Source organism: Cloeon dipterum, chromosome 3 (assembly GCF_949628265.1).
Source record: "Cloeon dipterum chromosome 3, ieCloDipt1.1, whole genome shotgun sequence".
NCBI classification, from domain to species: Eukaryota; Metazoa; Arthropoda; class Insecta; order Ephemeroptera; family Baetidae; genus Cloeon; species Cloeon dipterum.
Genome location: NC_088788.1, coordinates 1,783,683 through 1,799,404, shown reverse-complemented (window position 1 = coordinate 1,799,404; position 15,722 = coordinate 1,783,683). Strand labels below are relative to the sequence as shown.

Sequence of the window (15,722 nt, the reverse complement as noted above, 5' to 3'; positions counted from 1 at the left end):
AATGCTGGAAGAGGGGTCAAAAGCCAAGATCATATTTTGTGACCTTTTCCGAGAAATCGATTTTCCAGGGTTTAATTTTTGTAGGTATACAGTCAAATTGCAGCCCGTGAAATTGTGTGCAAGTAAACAAATTTTCCGAATGGTAGTTTCATGGTAATCAAAGTTTGCAGTTATGAAACCGCGGCTCGAATCCGTTCTCCTAAGCATGAAATTTAATTAGCAATTGTGCCTGTCGTTTAAAAAAAAATCGACTTTTCCGTGTGCTGTTTACTTCAACGACCTGTGGCGATCGAAATTGAGAACCACCAAAGGTTGATTCCGACTCTAAGGCTCTAGCCCTGACATGGCCGTGGGGGTCATATTGCGAAAAATGCCCAAAATTGTCAAGTTTGGTTTCGTTTCACTGGGTTTTGACCCATCACAGTTCAAATGTTGCTTTCAATCTTTTTGAAGGCAGACATCAATCTTGTTTTTGGTAAGTTTTGTGGTTAAGTGTGGTTCATACCTTTCAATTGCATGACTCGAGCTTATTTGATAGTCCAAAATGATATGAAGCTTCGAAAAACATTGAAAATCTTTCGTAATCGCACATGTTACGTTGGCCGCCATTAGCAAATCACGCAGCAAGAACACTAGTATGCGCTGCGCTTGCAGCTGCGGTGGCCATGTTTCTCATACTTAAGGTCCCGATTCAACGCGCCAAACTTCGAAAAGGTCCACTTTTTTAAAAACGTTTTTAAATACATTTTTCGACGCGATATGCATTTTATAGATATCGTTCGTGCCGCGAAAAACAGTCCGCCGACAACTTTTTAATCCCTCCCCATCGCCCAGCTGAGTCACGTGACCAGAGTGGAATCACTGTATCCGTGTAATATGCAGCGCCTGCAGCGGGGCACATTCCCAGGAGCTAACTTCAAGCCGATAAGACCACTCCTTCCGCATTAAAAATCCGGTTGAAAAAGTGGGCATCGGACATTTTTACGCGGCACGAACGATATGTTATTAAATTTCCCATGTCCTTGTTCATAACATTATACCGAGAAAGGGTACAAAGTTAGAACTTGTTTAATTTACTGAATTTGCTTTACTGAGAGAAATTACGACCAGGGTATTATGTTGGCTTGCCAGTGAATGTCAGCAGACGGGCGCATAAGTCAAGCCAGGCGGCGGCCTCCTCACAGAGAGAGGCCATGCCCTGAACCTGTTGACAACGCGTCCTGCGCTGGTCACACCGACGGGCTCAACAATTTCCCTAGTGCAAACTCAATGGCAGGGATCGCGAGCGAGATGCGTGCTAACTAACAATAAGTCCACTACCTGTGTGCTCTTCCCGCGCTTTTATCACTTCTCTACTCGCCAAATCCTACAAAATCCACGCTACCTTTATCTCGCCTACGATGCTCAGGGTTCATGGACCTCCGCAGATCGTCAGGACCGCCCTTAACGCTCACAAACCGATTTTTAGAGACAAGCCGCGAGTCACCTAGCGCGCGCGTTAACACACGTTTGCTTTAGCCTCAGACGCTCAGGCTTGACATACATGGATTTTTAATATCGATGTTTTTCTGACGATATTAATCGATTTTTATCGATATTTCTTGTAGCTTAACATTGGTTATATAGGACGATAATTTACTATCGATGTTTTTTTTCAGACGATAACAATCGATATTCAAAAACATCTGGCGATATCAGACAATCATAAGCGCGCTTTGACTAGCCGCGCGAATTGCTGTCAAGTTGGCACTTGAATACCAACTGAACTTTCAACTCCGGTGGGCGGGAACAAGGAGCTAAATGCGTACTTCAAGAAAACCGCGTCGAGTGTTTACTCCTGTTTCGACAAATTGACCACATCAACGGGTCCTTGGACGGATGATGGGTGTTTTACAAGGTAAGGGTAGTTTGAATTAACTTAGAGTTGAGCACGGGTATTGGTATAAAAATACGCACGCGTACACTGCGACATCAGATTTTTCATTTCAAATTATTTTTTGAATAAAACTATTCACGCCTGATCTGGTTCGAGTAAAATTTTCAATTCGCTATTCGCGCCAGGTCTTGGTGCGCACTGCCTTCCCAGGTAACTATTCGCATCAGGTGGTAGGAGTGCATTTGAAGCACGTGTTTGCGCACCTGGTGCGCATACATAATTTTGTTCAGGTATCTGTTCGCACCATATTTGAGAGAAGAACTAGATACGATGACGTCATTACATTATTCGTGAAACGGGGAACGTTCAGCTTCCTTTTTGCGGTGGATTTTTACAAAAGGGCGGATGAATGGAAACGGCGTAGTGACGCTGCTCGCTTTCCCAGGTCATATTGTCTTTTCAGGGTGGCAATCGCGCCTAAAGTGACCTAAATAAGTGTAATCATGAGCGTCGGATAGGGTGGCCACAAGAAAGGTACGAAAATTTGTTATTTATTTGACCAATGATGACAATTGTAGCTAATTTTCAACCATGCAATTCGCAGTTCCCAAATATTATGCTAAATCGCTGCAATAATGTGCGTGATGAGCATGGGCAGGCACCAGGCACCACATCGCAGATTTCTGAGAGCTGAACGACGCCAAGCTCGATGGCCAGGCGCGGCCATGCATATTCTTTGGAGCAGCGCGATGATGAGGCTGATGGGCAGGCGCCGCCGTAGCTGATGGGCAGGCGCCGCCGTAGCTGATGGGCAGGCGCCGCCATGCATGTTCTTTGGAGCAGCGCGATGACGCGGCTGATGGGCAGGCCACGCCGTTGGTGATGGGCAGGCGCTGTCATGGCTGATGGGCAGGCGCCGCCTTGGCTGATGGGCAGGCGCCGCCGTTGCTGATGGACAGGCGCCGCCGTTGCTGATGGGCAGGCGCCGCCATGCATGTCCTTTGGAGCGGTGCGATGAGGTGGCTGATGGGCAGGCGCCGCCTTGGCTGATGGGCAGGCGCCGCCGTTGCTGATGGACAGGCGCCGCCGTTGCTGATGGGCAGGCGCCGCCGTAGCTGATGGGCAGGCGCCGCCATGCATGTTCTTTGGAGCGGCGCGATGAGGTGGCTGATGTGCAGGCACCGCCGTTGCTGATGGGCAGGCGCCGCCGTAGCTGATGGGCAGGCGCCGCCATGCATGTTCTTTGGAGCAGCGCGATGACGCGGCTGATGGCCAGGCCACGCCGTTGGTGATGGGCAGGCGCTGTCATGGCTGATGGGCAGGCGCCGCCTTGGCTGATGGGCAGGCGCCGCCGTTGCTGATGGACAGGCGCCGCCGTTGCTGATGGGCAGGCGCCGCCGTAGCTGATGGGCAGGCGCCGCCATGCATGTTCTTTGGAGCGGCGCGATGAGGTGGCTGATGTGCAGGCACCGCCGTTGCTGATGGGCAGGCGCCGCCATGCATGTTCTTTGGAGCGGCGCGATGAGGTGGCTGATGGGCAGGCGCCGCCGTTGCTGATGGACAGGCGCCGCCGTAGCTGATGGGCAGGCGCCACCATGCATGTTCTTTGGAGCGGCGCGATGAGGTGGCTGATGGGCAGGCACCGCCGTTGCTGATGGGCAGGCGCCGCCGTGGCTGATGGGCAGGCGCCGCCGTGGCTGATGGCCAGGGAAGGCGCCGCCGTGGCTGATGGCCAGGCCACGCCGTTGGTGATGGGCAGGCGCTGTCATGGCTGATGGGCAGGCGCTGCCGTAGCTGATGGGCAGGCGCTGCCGTTGCTGATGGGCAGGCGTCGCTATGCAGATTCATCAAAACAAAGCGATGCCGAGCTCGTAGAGCTCGCAATATACAAACATATCATTAAATAATATATTATATCCTGGTTTTTACCAAGGACAAGAATCGCCATGAATTTCTGAAGTAGAAATGTTACGATATTAATTTTTTTTAAACTTTGGTATTTTTTTAATGAAAGCTGTACCGTGTATATCAAAAATTCTGAACGAAACAAGGACAGGGTTTAAGGTATTCCCGTCCCTGAAGGATTCCCTGAGGGACTATTTTTTTTATTTCGGGGCGGACAATTGCAGCGGGACAAGAGACAGTGTTTTCGGAATTATTAAAAGCATAAAGATTCTCACTTTTTGTTTTGTGATATTATTTGTAAAAGATATTTCTGCTCTAATGAAATAAACCGAGGATGATGCGGAATAAAGCGATGAGGAGGAGGCTGAGTAATAGAGCGTATTTAAGGGTTTTCTGGTCTTGTCCTGGTCCTTGACCTTGACCGGAAGCAAGTGTCCTGTTTGAAAATTTGATTTTATTGTCCTGTCCTATTCCATCAGCTTATAATCCTGTTTTTCCTGATTTTATTTTTATATGAAATTTTAAAAATGGTGGTAATTTTCCTAAAAAATGCTTTGATTTTAAAAACCCAAACATTTTTCGTATCTGCACTTCATGCCGATTCCAAAAATGTGCATTTGACCATTTCCGGACACTTTCGATAATATTTTAGGGGGAGGGGGCGACGGGCAGCAGGAGAGATAGATATGCGTAACATGCGGGGGCAGGGACAGGGATTCCCATCCCATCACTCAGGGATTCCCTGAGGGACGGGACGAACTCGTATTTGAGTGAACTAAGCAACTGAATTGGTTTGAAGAAGACAATTACTCGTTAACGTCATGCTACACTCACAGAAAAATTTTTCACTATGAGTATCAAAATGCGGCTCTCAAATTGATAATGCAACTTTGAGTCTCACAGTGAGTATCAAAGGCGTCCGGACGCTTCTCGTACTCACTGTGATGACCAAAATGCTCGCTCGCTTCATTATCAACTGAGAACGAGTGTTTGGTCATCACAGTGAGTACGAGAAGCGTCCGGACGCCTTTGATACTCACTGTGAGACTCAAAGTTGCATTATCAATTTGAGAGCCGCATTTTGATACTCACAGTGAAAAATTTTTCTGTGAGTGAAAGGTGTTGAAACGGACGAAAAATTTTAAATTTAACGTTATTGAGGGGGTTAAAAGGGGGTTGGTGGGTTTTATACCAATTTAGTGCTCTTGGGGACGTCGAGACGAGTCTGACGGTATGCGGTTTTTTAAAATCGGATGATTAGAAGTCGAGATTTAGTCGATTATCATTATTTACCAATCTCGAAAAACAAGTGTTTTCTAAATTTTAATTTTTTATTAAAAAATGATGTTTTCAACTTAATTTTTAGTGCTCTACAATTTGACTATGAAAAAAATGAAAAATTTCAATATCTTCATTTTTAATATGAGTTTTAAATCAAAAAATCAATTTTTATGACCTTGACCTTTGACCTGCAGCTTTGAGGTCGACATAAAAGTTGTTGGCCTTGTTGAGACGAGTAAATCGGTTTTTTAATTTTTGTTCTAGAACCATCCTGAGCAAAGTTGCGAAGCACTCAAATTTTTTGTTACGCGCCTGTCTAAACCTCCTTCCGACCACACATACTTTCATGCTTCATGGCTGTGTGCCTCCGTCATTAAGACCAAGTGCTCAAAGATGAGCAAGTAAAATCGAATACAAGCAAATTCCCTTTATGATTTGATCACTTTTTAACTGCGAAATGACAAGCTAAGTTTCCACTTCGTCTTACTATTATCTTTGAATCCCTGATGCGAGGTTTAAATCGGATTGAAACGAGAAAAGAAAAACTGATGCTTTATATTCATCTATATCACGATTTGATGCCACGCCCCCTTTTCCGTAATAACAATGTTACTTCCAAACTCTATGCAAAAAAGTGTTTGGCTTTCTTCTATAGCCACATTGCATATTGCACATTGCTCACCTCGGAACTTTAAATGATTAGCAAAAAAGGGGTTCTTACAAGACTGGATGACGGAAAAACTAATCGCATTACAAAAGAATGATTGACCGTTTTTGTTTCATTCGGTCCAGGAGGAGTGTAGCTTTAGAATGCTAATTTCCGGCTAGTTTCAAAAGCGAAAATCGAATTTTGCACCCTCGGAAAGGGGGCCGCGGAGTTATAGTACCTGATTAAGCCTTCGGTTTAATTTCTTTTCCTATGGAAAGACGGTAAAATCAAGGATATGGTTTTTCCCGTGTGCTCACTCCCTATCCCCAACAGAAATATAATCAAAAGAATTTAATGAGGAGCGGGCCGAACGACTGAAGCAGTGGACATGCAACAAGCGTAACGAATATAAGGAGTGTAGATGCTTAGTCAAAGCAAAGAATTGAATAATAAGAGCTTGAGTTGCCTTCAGCCCTAGTCCCAACACAGAAAAAAGCCGGTAAAAAAATATGGGCCGCAACAGACACAAACGCAAGTCTGTGTCAATATTGCTGGGCAGTCCGGGCGGCCCACTGGCCCGATTACCAGTCCGGGTCTGGTCGTGGGCCGCGGTGGCTCGGTGGGCCGCGAAAATCAATAGTCCCCGGTAAAAATTTGCCACCAGTCATGGACTGCAGCAGCCAGTACAAATTACCTTTTTTGTTGACTTTTTCTCGTTAGGTTCTGCACTTCTTGGGTTCGATTAACGAAGATCCGAATAATATCCGTTTGCTTAACTAACACACGAAAAGCACAATTCAACAATTAATGTCAAAAAGCCGTTAATGGGGCGTGGTATGATAGCTAACATGGCCGGTTTATTAGTTTCGCGTGTACCACGCAGATGGCGCAGTGAATGACGTCACAAACGGCGCGCCCCCTAGGCCCCTTTAATATGTGAGGCGTGTGGTGGGCGTGTGCGACAGAGGAGTAGTCAAGTGTTGTGAACCTACGGCCCACTAGGTTTCGGTTACCTGTGCACTTGTACCTGAACGTATTGGTTCCCCACCTGCGGATGATCGTCCTTTGAGACCTGGAGCAGCGGCTAGTGGATGCAAGAGGTGCGTTTTTATGGAATTGCTTAGGTCGTGCATGGCGAACACGATTTTTTAACTGCGAGCCAGGTCACGCATTTCAAAATCGTAAATCAAAATTTTATGTTTTGAAACTGAAATTCGTGTTGATCCGTAGCAATCTGGAATTCCAAACAGGCTCATGACCGTTTCCTGTACTGAAATCTGCCAGGCTAAAGTCGAAATAAAAAACGTAAAATGTTATGGCTTGTAATTTTTGAAAGCTTCTTTACGTCCATACATTATGTACATTAATATATGATACACGTTCACATTTTAGTAAAGTAGAATTAATTAATCTATCGATTTTACATAAGTGTTGTGATTTTCAGCACGCTCGCTGCAGTGTGATCGGCGTCCTGTCGACATGTCCTTTGAGCCCCTATCTTGGCTGCCGTGGCGTAGCATCCGAAGGGCGGCTACTTGGTGTCCGCGGCCGGAAGCGAGCTGTACCTGGTGCGGTTTGAGACTGAACATTGGTGGTTGCTGCCAACGACAGCGACCGAGCATCGAGCATCTGCTGTGTGGTCGCCGAGCAGCCGACGCCTGCTGGCCGCATCCTCTCCTTCTTCCACTTGTGGAACGTGACCACCTGGACGGCCGAGCGGTGGACAGTTGCGCGTGGCTCCTCGATGGCAGCCGCCTTCAGCCCTGACTGCTGCCTGATGCTGTTTTTGGCGATGAGGCCGCGCGGCCTTTACCGTCTAGTTACGGAAGGAGACACATGCTTTTCTTGTCGAGCGAACCCGTGTGACCACCTCGGCCTGGGTCGGGACCGTCCTAGCCGCTTTTCTGCACGGCGCAGTGCTGCGGTTCATGTTCACAGAACCAGAACTGATACCTTAGTAAGTTGTTCACATTTCAGAAAATAGTTTTAAAAAAGATGTATTATTTTAGTGCAGAAACCGATTTATTTGTTAGATTAATTTTAATCCCCTGCTATCAATTTGTGTTTCAGTTTTTGCTTTGTAATTAACGGCAAGGATGGCTTAAGTATAGCATCATCTATCAACTTCTTCCCAGGTGCCAAGGGCGCCTCCTTGTTGGTGATCATTTGGTCTTCACGCATCCCCTTTCACCGTAGAAGAAGTCTTCAGCAAAGCCAACAGATTCTGAGAGAGAGAAATGTGATTTTTTACATGCCATGTCACATTCTCACTAAAAGAAAGATTCATTGTGAAACTCTACACAGATGGAATTTTATTAGAAGGAGTTCTGGGTTTCCTTTGGATGGCAGTGTTTTTTAGTCTTTGTGTGGTTGGGCCAGACGATGTCGATTTCCTTCTCGGCCGGCTTTGTCGCTTCCACGGAGGCTTTTTGGGCACCAGAAAATTGTGCATTGCCGCCCAACTGACAAGAGTGAGAAAGCCACGCTGCCCAGGGTGGCGCCCAGCCAGAAGACTACGAAGAACTACGCGAATGTGTGTCCCAGACAGCCCATCTTGAGTCCCGTGGCCAGCGGGGAAAAAACGGGCCTCTGTCATTCAGAATATTAAGAAGTTATTTTTCATAGTCCTTAAGTTAAAGAGGGTTGAAAATTGTATGTTTGAGTTCAGGCAATGCGAGGGAAATCAAGCAAGACTAAGATTCAGAATTATAAATGTGTTTATGAAGGTATTAAAAATATGATTTTATTTGCTACTGAATGGGGAGGAAATCAAATTAACCAGCTAATTAAGCATATATTTAGCTTTGAGTCAAAAAGACTCAGGGTTCGGCAACGACAAGTGACTCTTAACTCAGTAAGAGAGATGTGCAGATTCTGAATCTTAGTCTTGCTTGATTTCCCTCGCATTGCCTGAACTCAAACATACATTTTTCAACCCTCTTTAACTTAAGGACTATGAAAAATAACTTCTTAATATTCTGAATGACAGAGGCCCGTTTTTTCCCCGCTGGCCACGGGACTCAAGATGGGCTGTCTGGGACACACATTCGCGTAGTTCTTCGTAGTCTTCTGGCTGGGCGCCACCCTGGGCAGCGTGGCTTTCTCACTCTTGTCAGTTGGGCGGCAATGCACAATTTTCTGGTGCCCAAAAAGCCTCCGTGGAAGCGACAAAGCCGGCCGAGAAGGAAATCGACATCGTCTGGCCCAACCACACAAAGACTAAAAAACACTGCCATCCAAAGGAAACCCAGAACTCCTTCTAATAAAATTCCATCTGTGTAGAGTTTCACAATGAATCTTTCTTTTAGTGAGAATGTGACATGGCATGTAAAAAATCACATTTCTCTCTCTCAGAATCTGTTGGCTTTGCTGAAGACTTCTTCTACGGTGAAAGGGGATGCGTGAAGACCAAATGATCACCAACAAGGAGGCGCCCTTGGCACCTGGGAAGAAGTTGATAGATGATGCTATACTTAAGCCATCCTTGCCGTTAATTACAAAGCAAAAACTGAAACACAAATTGATAGCAGGGGATTAAAATTAATCTATGAAATAAATCGGTTTCTGCACTAAAATAATACATCTTTTTTAAAACTATTTTCTGAAATGTGAACAACTTACTAAGGTATCAGTTCTGGTTCTGTGAACATGAACCGCAGCACTGCGCCGTGCAGAAAAGCGGCTAGGACGGTCCCGACCCAGGCCGAGGTGGTCACACGGGTTCGCTCGACAAGAAAAGCATGTGTCTCCTTCCGTAACTAGACGGTAAAGGCCGCGCGGCCTCATCGCCAAAAACAGCATCAGGCAGCAGTCGGGGCTGAAGGCGGCTGCCATCGAGGAGCCTCGCGCAACTGTCCACCGCTCGGCCGTCCAGGTGGTCACGTTCCACAAGTGGAAGAAGGAGAGGATGCGGCCAGCAGGCGTCGGCTGCTCGGCGACCACACAGCAGATGCTCGATGCTCGGTCGCTGTCGTTGGCAGCAACCACCAATGTTCAGTCTCAAACCGCACCAGGTACAGCTCGCTTCCGGCCGCGGACACCAGGTAGCCGCCCTTCGGATGCCACGCCACGGCAGCCAAGATAGGGGCTCAAAGGACATGTCGACAGGACGCCGATCACACTGCAGCGAGCGTGCTGAAAATCACAACACTTATGTAGAATCGAGAGATTAATTAATTCTACTTTACTAAAATGTGAACGTGTATCATATATAAATGTACATAATGTAAACAAACTTTCAAAAATTACAAGCCAAAACATTTTACGTTTTTTATTTCGACTTTAGCCTGGCAGATTTCAGTACAGGAAACGGTCATGAGCCCGTTTGGAATTCTAGATTGCAACGGATCAACACGAATTTCAGTTTCAAAACATAAAATTTTGATTTGCGATTGAAATGCTTGTCCCGGCTCGCAGTTTAAAAACGTTTTCGCCAAGCGCGATCTAAGAAATTCCATAAAAACCATAAAAACGCACCTCTTGCACCCACTAGCCGCTGCTCCAGGTCTCAAAGGTCGATCATCCGCAGACGGGGAACCAATTCGTTCAGGTTTAGGTGCACAGGTAACCGAAACCCTGTCGGCCGTAGGTTCACAACACTTCACTACTCCTCTCAGTCCTCTCTGTCGCACAGGCCTCACATAGGGGGGCGCGCCGTCTGTGACGTCATTCACAACTGGGGGTCGTGCCATAATTTCGGCGGCCGATTAAGGCCACTTCGGCTCCGAACATTTGGGTTTCATTGGTACCAAAAAATCTAGTTTTTTCTAGTGTAATAACCTTGATAGCGATTTTGGCCAAAAACATGTCTATAGAGGGCGGATCATGGCACAGTTTTTATGCTCGACCTTGAAACACTGTACAATGCTTGATGCCTTATGCCCAGCGTTTCAACGTCAAGCTAAAATTCCATGCCGTAATCCGCCCCGATGACTAACAGTTCTGGGGTCTTAGCTGGAGAATATTTCTGGTAAATAACGGAAAAATAAACAGTTCCGCTATCTTGACGTCAACCTTGAATCTGGTTTGACGGCGTTATTATTTTTCAAGTGGGTAGGGTGAGTGGTGGAAGTAGAAACGTAGCCCACTCTGGGAATAACAGCTAGCCGGGCATCCAATTATTACCTTTTTTGGTTGATTTTTTCTCGTTGGGTGATGCTCTTCACTTATTGAGTTAACTAGAAGACTCTTTTCTCGTTGGGTAATAATGCTGCTCTCCACGAATTGGGTTAACTAGATGAACGGAGGATGATCACGCGTTTAGCACAATTCAACAAAATAATGCCAAAGAGAGCCGGAGCCGTTAAAATGGGGCGTGGTGAAAGCTGTGTTTGAGTTTCGCGAATGCACCCTACAGATGGCAGGTCGATAGCTTTATCAGCCAATCAGATGGCGTCTTGGGAGATTGTTGCTGTTACGCCCACGAAAAACACTGACACACGCCCCTCTTGGCCCCCACTGCAAGTGCATGGATAAAATAAAATGCAATTTTTATAATATCAAATTACACAAAATCGAATTTTATTACGTAACCAGTAAAAATGGCTCTTCGTAAATATTTTAACTCTCAACTTAAAATTACATAACAGTATGTTTGTATTTGTCACCAAAACACTTAAATAATAGCGACAGCGCGGTCACAAAACAGTCCATAGCCTGTTCTCAGGTCCTACGACTGGAAGAAGGGTGAAAAAATCGTCGCCAAATGTGCTCAAAACTACTGCAAAAGCATTAAAAACTGGCATAGAATCAGATCTCAGGTCGCAGGGCATCCTGAAAAAGGTCATTTGAGTACCGCAGGTCAAAGCCCCACCCAAGACCAGTCCAATGAGGATTCATGGTCGACGATCGGACAGACAGCTGAATTTCAATGAAAATAAAACCATTTTTGCCTGTGAGCATAACTGCCGAAATACTGAAAAAAATCATCTTAATTTTTCTATGGGCAAAACAAAATCTAAATATTGGTTTCCAGACTGGCGATGAAGATGGAGAAATTCTTCATAGCAAAGACAAACGTTTTCCTACTAAAATATGCCTTTAATTTTAATTGTAGTAAATATATATAGAAATCAGATGTGAACACACAGCACAAATTACAGGATCCTGCTTTCATTTGATTATTCGAGCTCTCCTTATCACTGTTAGTAAGTAAATATCCCTAAAAATCTCGACGTACAGTCAGTACTTGTTAATCAGTACTCGTCAGTCAGTACTTGTGTAATCCAACACCGGACAACTTTACGAGTGTCAACTCTCAGATTCTGTCGTAGCTCGGTGAACCTCTGCATCCGGACATGGCAAAGTAGAAGCCGTCCTGGAAAAATTTGAATTGAGTAACGAAAAATCAGAGCCAGATAATATTTACCTTGACAAGGGAGGGCAAGCTCGTCCAAAACTCGTGGTTTGGAATCATTTCAACGCCCTGAGCGCCTTTGATGTACTTGAGAATGGCCATGCCACCGAAGAAGTAGGCGGCGAACAGGCTAAAGATGATGAAGAGAAATGTGGCGCCAGAGGAAAATTCATCGTCATTTGCTTCGTCCAGAACGTCAGTCGAGCAAACTTCTTTTGACGTCAGGATCAGTCCCTGGAAAGAGGAAAATCAATTAGTTTCCAGTGAATCGATACAGGGTGACATTTGAAAATTATTTTAAAACGGATAAACTATAAAAAAGTAGAAAAAATATTTTATTAAAATTGTCTCAAAAATTTCCTGCGCTTGAGCACATTTTCTTGGCAGATTTGGATAACTCTGGTTGAGATATGTTCAACAGCGTTACACGGAATCTCTTTGTTGGGAATTAAAATAGAATTTCAAGTAAGGAGACAATTTCCTAAAAAAATTACAACTCAATTTTTGCTTCAACTGAATCCTAAAGAATGAGTTTTTATGCATTGGTAACAACCATTTTCCAGGATTTTGATTTTTTTTATCCTCTTTCCTCGGTATTTTATTTGAGTTGCCTCATAAATTTATTAAAAAATCCAAATTTATTTTATTTAATTGTTTCTAACAGCAATATTTTTTTAATAATTTACCACAAAGTGTGAATTTCTTCAAAATAAATCATAATTTACAATTATAAATAATATTTAAAAATCAAGAAATCACACTCAGGAGAAATAAGCATTTTTAGCGATTTTTAGAGTTAGTAAACAACCAGCTGAAATGATTTAAAAATGTATTAAATAAAATTTACAAGTCTTTTTGGTCAATTTTGGCTTTAACTGAATCCTAAGGGAATATAGTTCATGCATTGGCAACAAGCATTTTCCAGGATTTTGCAGCATCAATGTATTTTATATTTAAAATTTAACCAAATTTCGCGACAGATAATTTTTTGGTTCTTCTCGGCGCTTTACATCAAGCCCTTATCAAATTAAGAGGAAAATTCCACCATAATTTTTTATTATCAATCCCCTTTAATTGTTTTTAACCAAGGAATTTTTGGGATGAAAATTATAGTAATTAATTGTAAGACTTATCATGGTCTAAACCTTAGAAATTTTAGATTTCAGATATTTAATCGTGTTTTTACCCGGAGTGTCAGACCCAGAAGGTACCAGACTTCAATTAGCTCAGATTGGTTATTTGTATTGTGTTAAAGAAAATTAGTTTTGTCCTTCGAGCCGTAATTTTTTAACTTCAAACTAAGATTGGTACTAAACTTAAGAGATTTCCACCATTAAACTTATGATACTCTTGCAAAATCTTACAGGCTACATTGTGGCAGCGAAGCTTGAAAAAATTACTACCCGAAAAAAATCATATTTCCTAAAAAAGGCCGAGAAAATTTACCTCCGACATTTTTTCAAGCATAAAAGCTGTTCAGAATTAAATTTTAGAGTACATGGCGAATTTTTTTAAGATGATATCTTGCCTCAATCAAATGTTACACCCAATATTTTCTTTCCGGTCATGATTTCTGAGAAAATAAATAAATTAGGAACTTTGAACTTGGAATTTTCCTACATCTTATGTAAAAAAAATGTCTACATTCACCTGGTACTGCTAAATTATATTTTGTTGGCTTTAAAATAAGGCTCAAATGATTTTAGACTTAAATTAAATAAAAACGAATGAAAAATACTTACTAGGGTCGTAGCCTCGCCGTTGTACGCACAAATCAACTTGACGCTCGTGCTTTTTGAAGAATTACTGCAAAAGATTATTATTTCAATTTTTGTCAGTTTGCAGCAACCACACACAGTCTTACTCATCATCGGTATACGAGTATTGAACTAGAGTGTTGGCGCTAACAGTGCTGATGGTGGCATTTTCATGAAATCCAAGAATATGCGTCGTGTTTCCGGCGGAAGACACTTTACAGATCTGAAAAAGAGGGCAACAGTTTCAATAAAGGTCTATTTTTTTAACGAATAATAATTACAGCTGCATTTTGAGGACAAGAGTTGTTCAAGGCCTGACTTGAAGGACATGGGTTGAAAATCACAGTGTCACCGCTGCTAATGTTTACGCTGGAAAAACATAAAAAATATTTCTATTTCAAAACACTTTCCTAAAAAATTTACAAGGCTAATTAACTCAATTTTTGCTTCAACTGAATCCTAAGGGTTCAGTTCTTGCATTCGTAACAAGCATTTTCCAGGATTTTGCAGTAAATTAAATTAAGTTTTCGACTTTAGCTGAATCAGAATTCTGTACGGTTCGAATTTTCCTCCGTCCGAAGTTAATTTTTCATTTACCACAATTCAAGTCCCGTAAAATACAATTGGTGTCTACGTGCGAAAGTATAATAAAGATAAAGCGATAAGCAACACTCAAGTTTATGATTAGAGACGGCTGACTTTCGGATGGCTCCCGACTCCCGAGTGTTGGGCTTTGGGCCCGTGCCGTTGAATTGGGCCCCGTTGTTAGGTCCGAGCCCACGGGCAAAATGCGAGGCATCTCTGGCACCGTCTGCCGGTCCACGACCTCCTCAGTTGGCACCAGCACACTTTGCAACAACTTTGGCTGCTCCGTCAAAGAGTTGCCGTGGAACAAATTGGCCAGCGCTTCGTACGATTTTCCATCTGACAAATTAAGAAGATGAGAGATTAGATATATATCACATTATAAAATCTGAGTAGGCCTGCTCACAATCATACAAACACGACTCGGCCACGTCTTTTATCAGAGCGGCGTCTTGTTGGACGAAGTCCTTGTTCAGCTGGTACAGCGTGTCCTCGCGTGACATCTCGAGTGATTCAATTTGTTCTGTGGGCCAAATAATATTGAATTAATATTATTTTAAAAGGGCGATCAAGTAATTAAATCGTTATGCTTGAAAAATTTGAAAATAAAATTAACTTGACAAGCCACAAGATGACAAGAGTTAATGTTATGACTGTATTTACATATTTCCACCGCGAAAGTGTGGCATTGACAGAAAAATCGAGAGTGCTCCTCCAACTAATTGTTATATTTATTTACTTTACAATCTGGTACAGGTTGGTAAATCACCAGCCTGCAGCATAGCTTTCACCTACATACTCCAGCATGAGTCATAAAAAATAATTATGTTAGAGAAGCCAGAATGATGGAGCTTACTTCTTTCGTGTTAGGAGCGAAAGATTTTGCTCCGGTTTCTGAATTAGGATTCACTAACGTTTAAGGAATGTCGCCGTCAGACCTCTGCGATGAATCCGCCGCTGCTTTTTGATAGCTCGGGACGATCTGCGTTGTATTTTTCGCGTCATATTCAATGAGTTATTTTCCAAATAATATGTATATATGTATATTTTATGCGTGATGTCACTCAGCTCAGCTGTAAGCGAACGACGGAGGCCGAGGGCCGAGCAGTGCAGCCGGCCAGCCAATCAGAATCGAGGAGGGGAAATGGCGCGAAAATAGGGTGGTAAATTTGCTAAAATATAATTTTCAATAAGAAAAATAGCTCGTTAAGCTAATTTAAGAGTATTTATTTACAAAAATATAAATTATTTACAGCAGATATTTTAAGATCAGCATACTAATTAGGCTTTGACAATATTAACAAAAACTAAACT

The 15,722-nt window shown here is 43.5% G+C and overlaps 2 protein-coding genes across 3 annotated transcripts in view; one reads left to right on the top strand and one right to left on the bottom strand.

Annotated features, from left to right (window-relative positions):
- The window catches only part of LOC135940908 (uncharacterized), a 39,095-nt gene that overhangs the window by 12,654 nt on the left and 10,719 nt on the right, over positions 1 to 15,722 (top strand). The window contains exon 2 of one of the 2 annotated variants that reach the window (XM_065486029.1): positions 1,659 to 1,897. The exons of the other annotated variant lie outside the window; for it this stretch is intronic. The gene's annotated coding sequence lies outside the window, so the exon portion shown is untranslated. The remainder of the gene's footprint in view (positions 1 to 1,658; positions 1,898 to 15,722) is intronic. 2 annotated transcript variants of the gene reach the window in all.
- On the bottom strand, positions 11,730 to 14,911 carry LOC135940855 (uncharacterized). Its single transcript, XM_065485945.1, has 7 exons — positions 14,815 to 14,911; positions 14,516 to 14,747; positions 14,105 to 14,192; positions 13,931 to 14,046; positions 13,809 to 13,872; positions 12,079 to 12,300; positions 11,730 to 12,027 (listed from the first exon to the last, which is right to left on the bottom strand). The coding sequence occupies exons 1-7, from the start codon at positions 14,909 to 14,911 to the stop codon at positions 11,968 to 11,970; spliced, it is 879 nt and encodes a 292-aa protein (XP_065342017.1). The 3' UTR covers positions 11,730 to 11,967.

What these genes read in the sequence shown, in the direction of transcription:
- LOC135940855 (XM_065485945.1), bottom strand. Translation starts at nt 14,911, where the DNA reads ATGTCACGCGAGGACACGCTGTACCAGCTGAACAAGGACTTCGTCCAA. An exon ending in TACTCGTATACCGATGATGA is followed by an intron (nt 13,873 to 13,930) that starts GTAAGACTGTGT and finishes AATCTTTTGCAG; the next exon opens with TAATTCTTCAAAAAGCACGA. An exon ending in GCTTGCCCTCCCTTGTCAAG is followed by an intron (nt 12,028 to 12,078) that starts GTAAATATTATC and finishes AAATTTTTCCAG; the next exon opens with GACGGCTTCTACTTTGCCAT.